This window comes from Oncorhynchus gorbuscha, linkage group LG12 (genome assembly GCF_021184085.1).
Source record: "Oncorhynchus gorbuscha isolate QuinsamMale2020 ecotype Even-year linkage group LG12, OgorEven_v1.0, whole genome shotgun sequence".
In the NCBI taxonomy this organism is placed as follows: domain Eukaryota; kingdom Metazoa; phylum Chordata; class Actinopteri; order Salmoniformes; family Salmonidae; genus Oncorhynchus; species Oncorhynchus gorbuscha.
This window is the reverse complement of record NC_060184.1, coordinates 48,949,745-48,964,383: the sequence shown is the minus strand read 5'-3', so window position 1 is coordinate 48,964,383 and position 14,639 is coordinate 48,949,745. Positions and strand designations below refer to the sequence as shown.

At 40.8% G+C, this 14,639-nt stretch overlaps 1 protein-coding gene across 1 annotated transcript in view; it reads left to right on the top strand.

The window, feature by feature from the left end:
• Positions 1 to 14,639, top strand: part of LOC123990387 (disks large-associated protein 1-like) — a 195,581-nt gene that overhangs the window by 133,120 nt on the left and 47,822 nt on the right. Inside the window, exon 4 of the mRNA XM_046290947.1 lies at positions 751 to 968. Coding sequence (XP_046146903.1) covers positions 751 to 968 — 218 coding nt within the window. The remainder of the gene's footprint in view (positions 1 to 750; positions 969 to 14,639) is intronic.

Below are 14,639 nucleotides of genomic sequence, written 5' to 3'. Positions count from 1 at the left end.
GACGTCAAGGACGAGTTGTCTCCCTAGCTACCGGCCTGTTGAGCGATTCTCCTACCTTTGATTATTCAGACTCTTTGTCGCCATCCCAAATGGCACCCTATTCCATAGTGCACTACTTTGAGACGAGCGCATTATGGGCCTTGGTCGATAGTAGTGCACTATAGAGCGAATATGGTGCAGTTTGGGATGCTAGTCTCTCTCTGTATGTCTCCTCTCTCCCTTTCACCTCCGTGTTTCACCTCCCCTAAAAGCCACTCATATTGGAGACCAGCGCAGTGTTGGGGCGGAACAAAAACCTCCTTTGTTTTTCTCTCTCTCTTTCTTGTGGCAGCGGAGAGAGGGAGATGGCTTCTTTGCTTGCCTCTTTTTCTTTTTCTTTTACACGTTCATTAGTGTGTGAAAACATCAATACAACCACTGCACAGACAGACAGGGTTGGAGAATTCCGAAGTTTCAGACCAAACAATTCACTCCTCAGTTTGATATGCGTCACTTGGAGGGAGCAGCACAACGGAGGGCCTCTCGTCTCTACACCCTGATGGTATGGTTCTAATGCACCATATTCAGGTGAACATTAGCACCTAGTGGTGTGGCTTTAGCAGCTTGGTGTATATAGAGCCTTGTTTGGATGGTGACCTGAGGCTGGGCAAGCGGTCAGCCAGGGGTCAGAGAGCGGTCATAGTGTCTCGTCGGGTGTTTCATCGCTCTGACATAAGTTACCGCCCTGTTCTCACGGTCTCCGCCCCACAGGTACCCCAGGACGAGTGGAGTAGGGGGTTCTTGTCCGTGGGGAAAGACGAGGAGATCCCATGCAGGCGTATGCGCAGTGGCAGCTACATCAAGGCCATGGCGGAGGAAGACAGCGGCGACTCAGACTGCAGCCCCAAGCCCTCGCCCAAGGTGCAGGCGCGCCGGGCAAGCTATCTGAAGGCCACGCAGCCATCGCTCACCGAGATGACCACCCTCAAGTGAGTAGATATGTAGACTGAAAGATGCTTCTGTAAATTCAACAATAAAACACAGTAGAATGCACAGTAAAATATCTTAAATGTGTTTTACAGAATTAATTATGGTGCATTGTGGGGAAATGTTGTGGATGTGGAAAGAGCCTCTGGCTCATTAACATCTTTTAAGGTGTGCCTTGTCGCACCCCTAAGTGAGAATGCTGCACCCCTACAGAAAACACACTACACTCAATTTTGTGAATTCTACAAACCTTATCTTGAAAATCTATAGTAATTTACTGGACATTTGATTCCAGTAAATTACTGTAATTCAGAATACAGTGTCATAATAATTTTTTGGGCACACTAAACAAGCATTATTGGGTGTTAATTTGGGCGTTGGAATCGTTAACATATTTTAAGGTGTGTCATGCGTGTGCGTACTTGAGGTGAAATCAGGTGCAGGAGAGCAGAGAATGAATGGGTGCACACTTTATTACGGCAGGAGAGAGATACAGAGTCAAAAACCTCCTCCAGCCAACAAGGCAAAGTGTATAGCGCGCACAATAGTCACACAACATAAATGTTTAACAATACAAATAATCTTAGTGAAAATACATGGAAAATAACAAACGCTTAGCCTAGTGCGTACAACACTTAACACAACAAATAATTTCACACAAAGGCATGAGGGGGAACAGAGGAATAAATACATGTAGTGTGATTGGGGGAATGCAAACCAGGTGTGAATGGAACAAGACAAAACAAATGGATAAAATAAAAATGTAGCTGCGATGGCTAGAAAGCCGGTGATGCCGAACGCAAGGAGGGGGCCGACTTCGGCGGAATTCGTGACAAGGTGTGTCTTATAAGAGGCTAAATTTGTTCCACCTGTTAGTGAAAATGCCATACAAATTTCACTGATATGTGGTAGTGGTTCCCGGTTAATTACATTTGCCTTCGGAGAGTATTCAGACCCCTTGACTTTTTCCACATTTTGTTACCTTACAGCCTTATTCGAAAATGAACAACTAAAAAAATCCTCCGAAATCGACAAACAATACCTTATAATGACAAAGCAAAAACAGTTTTTAGAATTTTTGCAAATTTATTAAAGAAATTACAATAGAAATACCTTATTTACACAAGTATTCAGACCCTTTGCTATGAAACTCGAAATTGAGCTCAGGTGCATCTTGTTTCCATTGATCATCCTCGAGATGTTTCTATAACTTGGTTGGAGTCCACATGTGGTAAATTGAAGTGATTGGACATGTCTACATAAGATCCCACAGTTTACAGTGCATGTCAGAGCTTAAACGAAGCCATGAGGTCGAAGGCACAGTGGGGAAGGGTACCAAAAAATATCTGCAGCATTGAAGGTCCTCAAGAACACAGTGGCCTCCTTCATTCTTAAATGGAAGAAGTTTGGAACCACCAATACTTTTTCTAGAGCTGGCCGCCAAGCCAAACTGAGCAATCGTGGGAAAAGTGCCTTGGTCAGGGAGGTGACCAAGAACCCAACGGTCAGTCTGAAAGAGCTCTAGAATTCCTCTGTGGCCAGACGGAAGCCACTCCTCAGTAAAAGGCACATGACAGCTCGCTTGCAATTTGCCAAAAGGCACCTAAGACAGTGCAGGAGTGACTTCGGGAAACGTTTCTGAATGTCCTTGAGTGGCCCAGTCAAAGCCCGGACTTGAACCCGATTGAACATCTCTGGAGAGACTTGTCAGAGCTTGAGAGGATCTGCAGAGAAGAATGGGAGAAACTCCTGAATACAGGTGTGCCAAGCTTGTAGCGTCATACTTAAGAACACAGAGGCTGTAATCGCTGCCAAAAGTGCTTCAACAAAATACTGAGTAAAGGGTCTGAATACTTCTGTAAATGTGATATTTCAGTTTGACATTTTCTATAAATTTGCAAAAAAAAAACAAATTCTGTTTTTGCTTTGTCATTATGGGGTACTGTGTGAAGATTGATGAGCGGACAAACAACAATTTAATCAATTTTAGAATAAGGCTGTAACCTAACAAAATTTGGAAAAAGTCAAGGGGTCAAAATACTTTCCGACGGCACTCTCACATAGGTGACAGATCAGAGTGGCAGCAAGTCTCAAACCTTTAATGGTCGAGTGGCTAGCCATATCCTTTTTATTTGATTTATTTCACCTTTATTTAACCAGCTAGGCCAGTTAAAAAACAAGTTTTAATTTACAACTGCGACCTGGCCAAGATAACAGCAGTGCGACAAAAACAACAACACATGGGATAAACAAACGTAAAGTCAATAACACAATAGAAAAATCTGTATACTGTACAGTATGTGCAAATGAAGTAAGGAGTTAAGGCAATAAATTGTCCAATAGTGTCAAAGTAATTACAATTTAGACATTTACATTGAAGTGATATACAGTGCCTTGCGAAAGTATTCGGCCCCCTTGAACTTTGCAACCTTTTGCCACATTTCAGGCTTCAAACATGAAAATATAAAACTGTATTTTTTTGTGAAGAATCAACAACAAGTGGGACGCAATCATGAAGTGGAACGACATTTATTGGATATTTCAAACTTTTTTAACAAATCAAAAACTGAAAAATTGGGCGTGCAAAATGATTCAGCCCCTTTACTTTCAGTGCAGCAAACTCTCTCCAGAAGTTCAGTGAGGTTCTCTGAATGATCCAATGTTGACCTAAATGACTAATGATGATAAATACAATCCACCTGTGTGTAATCAAGTCTCCGTATAAATGCACCTGCACTGTGATAGTCTCAGAGGTCCGTTAAAAGCGCAGAGAGCATCATGAAGAACAAGGAACACACCAGGCAGGTCCGAGTTACTGTTGTGAAGAAGTTTAAAGCCGGATTTGGATACAAAAAGATTTCCCAAGCTTTAAACATCCCAAGGAGCACTGTGCAAGCGATAATATTGAAATGGAAGGGGTATCAGACCACTGCAAATCTACCAAGACCTGGCCGTCCCTCTAAACTTTCAGCTCATACAAGCAGAAGACTGATCAGAGATGCAGCCAAGAGGCCCATGATCACTCTGGATGAACTGCAGAGATATACAGCTGAGGTGGGAGACTCTGTCCATAGGACAACAATCAGTCGTATATTGCACAAATCTGGCCTTTATGGAAGAGTGGCAAGAAGAAAGCCATTCCATAAAAAGTGTTGTTTAAAGTTTGCCACAAGCCACCTGGGAGACACACCAAACATGTGGAAGAAGGTGCTCTGGTCAGATGAAACCAAAATGTAACTTTTTGACAACAATGTCAAACGTTATGTTTGGCGTAAAAGCAACACAGCTTATCACCCTGAACACACCATCCCCACTGTCAAACATGGTGGTGGCAGCATCATGGTTTGGGCCTGCTTTTCTTCAGCAGGGACAGGGAAGATGGTTAAAATTGATGTGAAGATGGATGGAGCTAAATACAGGACCATTCTGGAAGAAAACCTGATGAAGTCTGCAAAAGACCTGAGACTGGGACAGAGATTTGTCTTCCAGCAAGACAATGATCCAAAACATAAAGCAAAATCTACAATGGAATGGTTCAAAAATAAACATATCCAGGTGTTAGAATGACCAAGTCAAAGTCCAGACCTGAATCCAATCGAGAATCTGTGGAAAGAACTGAAAACTACTGTTCACAAATGCTCTCCATCCAACCTCACTGAGCTCGAGCTGTTTTGCAAGGAGGAATCGGAAAAAATGTCAGTCTCTCGATGTGCAAAACTGATAGAGACATACCCCAAGCGACTTACAGCTGTAATCGCAGCAAAAGGTGGCGCTACAAAGTATTACCTTAAGGGGGCTGAATAATTTTGCACGCCCAATTTTCCAGTTTTTGATTTGTTAAAAAAGTTTGAAATATCCAATAAATGTCGTTCCACTTCATGATTGTGTCCCACTTGTTGTTGATTCTTCACATAAAAATACAGTTTTATATCTTTATGTTTGAAGCCTGAAATGTGGCAAAAGGTCGCAAAGTTCAAGGGGGCCGAATACTTTCGCAAGGCACTGTATGTGCAGATGAGGATGTGCAAGTGGAAATACTGGTGTGCAAAACAGCAGAAAAACAAAAACAAATATGGGTTTGAGGTAGGTAGTTGGTTGGATGGGCTATTTACAGATGGGCTGTGTACAGCTGCAGCGATCGGTGAGGTGCTCTGACAAGCTGACGCTTAAAGTTAGTGAGGGATACATGTCTCCAACTTCAGTGATTTTTGCAATTCGTTCCAGTCATTGGCAGCAGAGAACTAGAAGGAAAGCAGGCCAAATTAGGCCACTGGATGTCCAGTAAATTTAACCTGCTGGAGCGCGTGCTACGAGTGGGTGCTGCTATGGTGACCAGTGAGCAGAGATAAGGTGTACCTTTACCTAGCAAAGACTTATAGATGACCTGGAGCCACGAATTTGGCCATGAATATGTAATGATGACCAGCCAACGAGAGCATACACGTCAAAGTGGTGGGTAGTATATGGGGCTTTGGTTACAAAACGGACTGCACTGTGATAGACTACATCCAATTTGTAGAGTGTTGGAGGCTATTTCATAAATGACATTGCCGAAGTCAAGGATTGGTAGGATAGTCAGTTTATTGAGGGTATATTTGGCAGTATGAGTGAAGGAGGCTTTGTTGCGAAATAGGAAAATCTGTAGTCACAGTTAGTTTAGAAGCCTTTGTTAAGACCTAAAGTGCAACTGATATAAAACACCACATTTCAGTTGGTATGCTGTAATACATAATTACATATTCATTATTTGCAATTGATGAATATTTCAATACAATGTATCAATTGCATTGCTGTTTTGGTGTATTTAAATGCTTAATGCAGCATACTGTAAATGATGGTGTATTGTAGTGATGTGGAAACTAAGCTTCCTGATGCATTGAGGCTTTCCAGACATTTGTATCAAATAAATGTTTTAATTACTCAAGGCTTTGATCAACACATTGCACACTAGTGGCACCTGCTGGTCAAAGGAATGTAGAACAGACACATTATTATAGATGACGTCCCACACGCTATAGCGTGTGTACAGAGTCAAAACCAATATTAAATCAGGTGGTTGTTCGACGAAACAAAACTTCAGACATCTATGTCCATTTGATCTGTTTTGTTGTGTGATTATGGCCAGTTTGGAAGCTTTTATTTAGGCCTCCATAAGTGCAAGTCATATAAAACATCAAGTATTCATTGATATGCTGTAATATACAGTACAATTGCCAAGCAGCCAACCTGCTTGCTCCAATCCCTTGTCATTACAGTAAAATATTGTTAAAATAACTTTCTTACAGTTTGTTAGTTACTTTTACAATATCGTACTGTGTTTTATTGCTTTGGCATTATAGCAATTTACAGGACACTTTCATCAAGTTACTATGAATTTCTCAGTAATGCATTGGCACTATCCAGAGATGGTCAGACATATTATAAGATATCTTGCTGTAATTACAATACTTTTTGAAGACCAGTTTGTCCTTAACTAGAACAACATTTTTAGTAATGGTTAGTGAATATTTTTTACTTGCTATGACAGTGATTTGTGTTTTTTTTATAAACCTTGGTTTATAAACTGTAAGTTGCCAACTACAAGAGGGCCCACTAGATGACAAATGTAAATGTGAAAATGAAAACTTGCAAAGAACACTGGGTAATATGTTACTGGGTAATTACAATAACATGCTGTAATTGAAATTTGTACTGTAAATTCAATCACAGTAAAATATTTGCTACTGTGGAATGAATTACAGTAACTTACTGGCCAAATGCTGCCAGTAAGTTACTGTAAATTTGACAGCAAATGTTTTATAGTGTACCAGGGAAATAACATTGTGTGTGTGTATGCGTGTACATTTGTTTGCGTGTGAACATGCGTATGCGTGTTTACAGTCCATGAAAATGTATTCATGGCTGTATATCTGTTTACATTATTGTACATTGTACATTAAGTTTACATTATTTCCAATTACACAGTATGTTTTTTGTGTGTGTGTGTGTGTGTGTGTGTGTGGTGGGGAGGGGGAGTAGGTGAGATGATGGGTGGATACTTTGTGGTTAGGTCAGGTGATTCAAAGCGGTTGCCTCATATAGCATAGTGCCTACGTTTTAAGTGGCACATTCCCTCGTGCAGTACTTTTGACCAGAGCCCTATGGGCACTTAAATATGGAATAGGGTGTCATTTGGGACACAACCAGTATATGGAATATGTTTGTTAGTATCCATGACCCTCACTGACCTGAGCTCTAATTCCATGGTTCATGTTTATGCTCAGTATGCATATTAATTTGTATGGTTGGATTCTTCTTCTTCATGGAAGGCAATATGATTGAAATGACAGATTTACAGATTCAGACCCTCCTATGTCTGATAGTCTGTCAGGCAGGGATCAACCATTTTTTTCCATCAAGACCCCCACACTGGCCCATTTCTTTCTCTGAAGCCCCCCATTATTTGCCAAATAATGATCATGTGCAAACCCCCCCTATTTAGAAAGGCCCACTGGGCTAAAGATGGACCAACCCATGGCCAGTTTGTTTCTGCTGTCTGGTGATGTGTATTACAAGTAAATTAATTAACCTTCCCTACATGAGATGTGTTAACTTCCAAGGTTTAAAAGTTGACTTTCATCATTTTCAAAGTTGTCCTGTGTCGAGTCTGTTGAGACTTTCATTCATGGAGCAACAGCAAATTCCTTTCAGTGGTGGAAAAAGTACCCAACTATCATAATTGTGTAAAATAGAGATATCGTAATAGAAAATGTCAAAATAAGTCACGCAGTAAAATCTACTTGAGTATTAGCATTTGGTTTAAAATATACTTAGTATAAAAGTAAATGTAATTGCTAAAATATACTTAAGTATCAAAGTAAAAGTATAAATCATTTCAAATTTCTTATATTCACCCTCTACAGGATCAGTATCCTTAAAGTTGTTGCTCAATATGCGATAATGTGACTAGAATGACAGCAGCCAATTTCAGGAAATAGACATGTCTTATGGTCAGAAGGGTTACATTCTTGTTAATCTAACTGCAACTTCAATTTACAGTAGCTATTAAAACAAAGTAAAGTAATTCTTCAATGGATCAGTCTGAAACTTTGCGCACACATCTAAATTACACCTAGAATCATCTCAATGTATGGTCCTTCTCTTGCATTTTAAAGATGATACAAAAAAACATGCATTTTCTATGATCTTTTACCAGATCTAATGTATTATATTCTCCTACGTTTATTTCACATTTCCACAAACTTCAAAGTGTTCTTTCAAATGGTATTAAGAATACACACATCCTTGATTCAGGTACTCAGCTACAGGCAGTTTGTAACGGCACTCGTTTGTTGAGTGGACCAAGACGCAACGTGGAAAGTGTTAATGATTTTAAATATTCAAAAACACTCAAAACAAAATAACAAAACGTGAAAATGAAAGCGAACAGTTCTGCCAGGCAAAAAACACTAAACAAGTTCCCACTAAACCCAAAAGGAAAATGCAATTTATATATGATCCCCAATCAGAGACAACGATAGACAGCTGCCTCTGATTGGGAACCACCCTCAGCTAAAAAAAAAGAAATAGAAAATAGAGTCACACCCTGACCTAACCAAACAGAGAATAATAGGGGTCTCTAAGGTCAGGGCGTGACCAGGAGCGCTGAGCCGGCACAATCCGTCCTGGCTGAATGCCCACTCTAGCATGGCAAATGCGAGGAGCCGGTGAGCGCACCGGCGTGTGAATGCGCACTGGAGACAGTGCGCATCACCGCATAACACTGTGCCTGACCGGTCACACGCTCCCCACTGTAAGCACGGGGAATTGGCTCAGGTCTAAACCCTGACTCCGCCCATCTCCCCCCCTCCAAAAAAATTGTTTTGGAGTTGCCTCTCGGGCTTCCGTTCTGTTCTAATTACTCGTATCGCGCCATTCCTCTCTTGCTACCTCCGTCTGCTCCCTTGAACGACGATACTCTCCGACCCGTGTCCAGGGTCCTTCTCCATTCAGGATTTACTCCCATGTCCATTCATCCTGGCCACGCTGCTTGGTCAGTTTTTTGGTGGGATCTTCTGTAACGGCTCTCGTTGGTGGTAGGAAGAGTGGACCAAAGCGCAGCGTGGAAAGTGTTCGTGATTTTATTTTCAAAAACACTCAAACAAAAATAACCAAAGTGAAAGCGCACAGTTCTGTCAGGTACTGACACTAAACAGAAAACAAGATCCCAACAAAACCCAAAAGGAAAATGACAACTTATATATGATCGCAATCAGAGACAACGATAGACAGCTGCCTCTGATTGGAAACCACACTTGGCCAAAAACAAAGAAATAGAAAACATAGACTTTCCCACCCCAGTCACACCCTGACTTAACCAAACATAGAGAATAATAGGGATCTCTATGGTCAGGGCGTGACACAGTTAGATTTGGGTATGTCATTTTAGGCGAAAATTGATGGCAGATGGCAAACCAGATGGCACCATTTTCTTGTTTTTTAAATTTACGGAAAGCCAGGGGCACACTCCAACACTCAAATATAATTTACAAATGAAGCATGCAAGTTTAGTGATTCAGGCAGATTAGAGGCAGTACGGATGACCAGGGATGTTCGGTTGTTAAGTGCATGAATTTGACTATTTTCCTGTCCTGTTAAGCATTGAAAATGTAACTTTTAGGTTTCACAGAAAAATGTATGGAGTAAAAAGTACATTATTTTCTTCACGAATGTAGTGAAGTAAAACAAGTCCAAAAATATAAATAGTAAAGTAAATTACAGATACCCCAAAAAACTACTTAAGTAGTACTTTCAAGTATTTTTTACTTAAGTACTTTACACCACTGTTTCACTGTACGTGTTCATGAAAAATTCAACAGTATAGAGAAACATCTGAAAGGAATCATGTAGCTGCTGCATTTACAAGATAAACACAGAAAAGTTGCTCACACAGATACAGGACCACCCATCCTATTAAGTAGACAAGAGCTTGTCAATGATAGCCTTTTACGGCATATCACAATGATGTCATCTTGATTATGTACTTCATTTTCATGCATTTCATGTCTCGTATCTTTCCCAACACTGCCTACATCTGTTGATGGCACATATTCTGACATCACAAGATCCCCTAGTTTGTAGTCTCGGCACAGAAGCAACACGTCTGTCAGTGGTGGCTGGTGACACTAAATCGGAGGACAGGCTCATATTGAATGGAACAGTATCATGCTTGGTTCCAGTCCATTTGTTTGGTACCAGTCCATTTCAATCATTACTATGGGAGGTAATGGTGTCTGTCCATTTACTCCCATGTAACGGTCTGGTGAGCTCATTACTACTACTACGGACGTATACCTGCTTGCGTGTGTGTTCACTCGCTATAAAACACCACAGTGATACACACATATAGCCTATAGAAGAAAAACAGTGTTTGTCATCTCTCCCACTGAAGTCAGTGAATAATGAAGTCTGTAATAAACAAGTTTCTATGAGGTGAATATCAATGAATCTCTCTCTGGATGCTCCGTCATCATTACGGAGAGAGCTGAGCACTGTGCGATGCCAATTATGTAACGGTGGTGCAGCACAGGGGCAGGTTAATGACTTTAATAGGCCCATACACGTGCATACACACACCAAATTACTTTAAAGCTAGAATCCTTAATTGAAACAATAACAAAACGACACCCCACCTCTGTTTCGGTAAAAAGCTGTGGGATGGGCCTGTAGAAATGCTGGAGAAATGTAACCACTTAAATACATTGACAGAGCTATGGATGGCAAAGACTGACCATCCATTATACAGTGGGGCAAAAAATGTATTTAGTCAGCCACCAATTGTGCAAGTTCTCCCACTTAAAAAGATGAGAGAGGCCTGTAATTTTCATCATAGGTACACTTCAACTATGACAGACAAAATGAGAAAAAAAATCCAGAAAATCACATTGTAGGATTTTTTATGAATTTATATGCAAATTATGTTGGAAAATAAGTATTTGGTCACCTACAAACAAGCAAGATTTGTGGCTCTCACAGACCTGTAACTTCTTCTTTAAGAGGCTCCTCTGTCCTCCACTCGTTACCTGTATCATTGGCACCTGTTTGAACTTGTTATCAGTATAAAATACACCTGTCCACAACCTCAAACAGTCACACTCCAAACTCCACTATGGCCAAGACCAAAGAGCTGTCAAAGGACACCAGAAACAAAAATGTAGACCTGCACCAGGCTGGGAAGACTGAATCTGCAATAGGTAAGCAGCTTGGTTTGAAGAAATCAACTGTGGGAGCAATTATTAGGAAATGGAAGACATACAAGACCACTGATAATCTCCCTCGATCTGGGGCTCCACGCAAGATCTCACCCCGTGGGGTCAAAATGATCACAATAACGGTGAGCAAAAATCCCAGAACCACACGGGGGGACCTAGTGAATGACCTGCAGAGAGCTGGAACCAAAGTAAAAGCCTACCATCAGTAACACACTACGCCGCCAGGGACTCAAATCTTGCAGTGCCAGACGTGTCCCCCTGCTTAAGCCAGTACATGTACAGGCCCGTCTGAAGTTTGCTAGAGAGCATTTGGATGATCCAGAAGAAGATTGGGAGAATGTCATATGGTCAGATGAAACCAAAATATAACTTTTTGGTAAAAACTCAACTCGTCGTATTTGGAGGACAAAGAATGCTGAGTTGCATCCAAAAAACACCATACCTACTGTGAAGCATGGGGGTGGAAACATCATGCTTTGGGGCTGTTTTTCTGCAAAGGGACCAGGATGACTGATCCGTGTAAAGGAGAGAATGAATGGGGCCATGAATCGTGAGATTTTGAGTGAAAACCTCCTTCCATCAGCAAGGTCATTGGAGATGAAATGTGGCTGGATCCTTCAGCATGACAATGATCCCAAACACACTGCCCGGGCAATGAAGGAGTGGCTTCGTAAGAAGCATTTCAAGGTCCTGGAGTGGCCTAGCCAGTCTCCAGATCTCAACCCCATAGAAAATCTTTGGAGGGAGTTGAAAGTCTGTGTTGCCCAGCAACAGCCCCAAAACATCACTGCTCTAGAGGAGATTTGCATGGTGGAATGGGCAAAAATACCAGCAACACTGTGTGAAAACCTTGTGAAGACTTACAGAAAACGTTTGACTCCTGTCATTGCCAACAAAGGGTATATAACAAAGTATTGAGATAAACTTTTGTTATTGACCAAATACTTATTTTCCACCATAATTTGCAAATAAATTCATTAAAAATCCCACAATGTGATTTTCTGGATTTTTTTTTCATTTTGTCTGTCATAGTTGAAGTGTACCTATGATGAAAATGTACAGGCCCCTCTCATCTTTTAAGTGGGAGAACTTGCACAATTGGTAGCTGACGAAATACTTTTTCCCCCCACTGTATACAAAATGGAGTTTTAATCATGTTTTGAGGATATACAGTATATCTTTACATTTACTTTGTTTACAAACATTGGAGTAAAACAATCTTATATTTTGGGTTCTGATGAGGTATGAAAGTTAAACTAAGATCACAAGGTATTTATATATAAGTCCAAAACATGGATGTGGCAACTATGGATTTTAGCATTAGTAGTCTTGGGGACTTCCATCAACTCCTGATAGGACATCACAATAGAAACAGAAAGGTAGCTAGCTATTGCTGTTGGGTGGAGAAAAGAGGGACACAGGGATTAGCTGTAAAGAGGGACACCGGGATTGGCTGTTGTCTCAGTAACAATCCATCCTATTGGGTGATGGTAAAAGCTCCTTTCAGAATATTGAATATAATGTTTGCGTTGCAAGCCTACAACATTGCAGACATTGCATTACTCAACGGTTGTGTGCCACGTCATCAGATTGATATATCACAGAATGTAGTTGGCTGATATTTGAAACATCTGTCCAGGCGCTCTGATATCTGGTATAGGTCTGCAATGTAGTCAGCCTGGAATGCAACCATAATCTAGTGCACTACTTTTGATCAGAGCCCTACGGATCCTGGTCAAAAGGAGTGCACTAAGTAGGGAATATGGTGCCATTTGTGACACAGAATCTTTATTCAGTTGATATGTTTACTTCCAACCAGAACACAATGTCAGTGTCTCCGTTTATTCAAACCCATAAATAAAACCAGTCTAAATTGTGAGGATTATTATTTTATAGCCAAAGAGAGAAAACAGATGTTTAGTGAAAAATAATGACATCCATTTTGACAACAACAAAAAACTCCCACTGTCTGTTTTGTTTGACAGAAACAGACTAAATGAATGCGTTATAATAACAACATAAACTAATCACAGAGAGAAGGATTTATTTTTTCACAAAGTGTGGAGACATCCAAACATATGATGCTGTAAAGTCTCAAAGCATCATTTTGCTTGTTTGCAACGTATGCTGTTTAAAAGGATGCTGTTTGTATGCCGTTTAAAACCATTGGGATGCTGGACACATGCAGGCATGATGAGTGCAATCAGGATGAGGTAGTCGATGTATCAGCAGTGGGCACAGAAAATGAGTGTTTGACTGATTCAATCGGAGAGGACTTCACTTTATACATATGAACGCACTGCTGCCGAAATTAGAGGAATTAAAAGTCCACGCTCCTAACACCCGGGCTGCAGTAGTTGCTGGGAGTGAGACTTGGCTCGATGGGTCAATTGAGGACAATGAGGTTGAGCTACCAGATTAGGGCATTCATAGAGTTGCCCGAAACCGAAACACGGGTGGTGTGTGTGTTTTTACTAGGAATGATGTGCATTTTAACCCTCGTTCAAATCTGAAAATGGATGGTCTTGAGGTTGCATGGGTAGACATACTGATTCCTAAATGTCGTCCTATACTTGTTGGTGTCTGCTATTGGTCTCCTAAGCAGAATAATTTATACGATTTACTTGAATCGATTGCTGAGATCACAATGTATTTGCTGATAAGGAATATATTCTGCTTGGCGATTTTAATACAAATGTGCAGTTATCACCCAAGAAAAGTACACTAGTAAATGTCCTGTATAACTTGAATATGTTATTTGGACTGAAGCAACTGATTGTTGACCCAACCCGGGTGTGTATTGACAGTAAATCAACTTTGGATTTGATTATTGTATCAGACCAAGAGAACATCTTTCAGTCAGGAGTCTTAAATATTGGTTTTAGGGATCATATGGTAACCTATTGTACCTGTAAGAAATCATAAATAGTACTAGAGGCAGGTAATAACTACATGGAGGTATGGTCTATGAAAAAAATACTCAAAGGAACGTTTTGTAGAAGTACTTTGAAAGTAATTCTGCTTTAAAAGTTAATAAACTTATAAACTCACTTTTGAGAAAATGGCCTGTTTTGGTACTACTACTGGAGAGCCCTACTTTGTCTACACCCATTCAGCATCGTTCACACCCTCTTAAGCTTTAGCCCCACACAACTCTTTAAGGGTTGAGCAGAGCGTTCTGTACTAACAGCAGTCAAGCACCCAAGCTAACTTGCTAGCTACTTCCAGACACAAATGAGAGAACAGCTCACTGAACATTACTGGCCCTAGCAGAGCTGGTTAGGCTGTTATATTATCCAGAGCGTTGTTGACTGCAACAGTGCTGTCAGATTGTCCATTTGTAAATTCAGAGCGTTCAGAGCACACACTGGACACTCTGGTCGAGGAGTAGGGTTGATCCGAACGTTCTGACCTCACAACGGC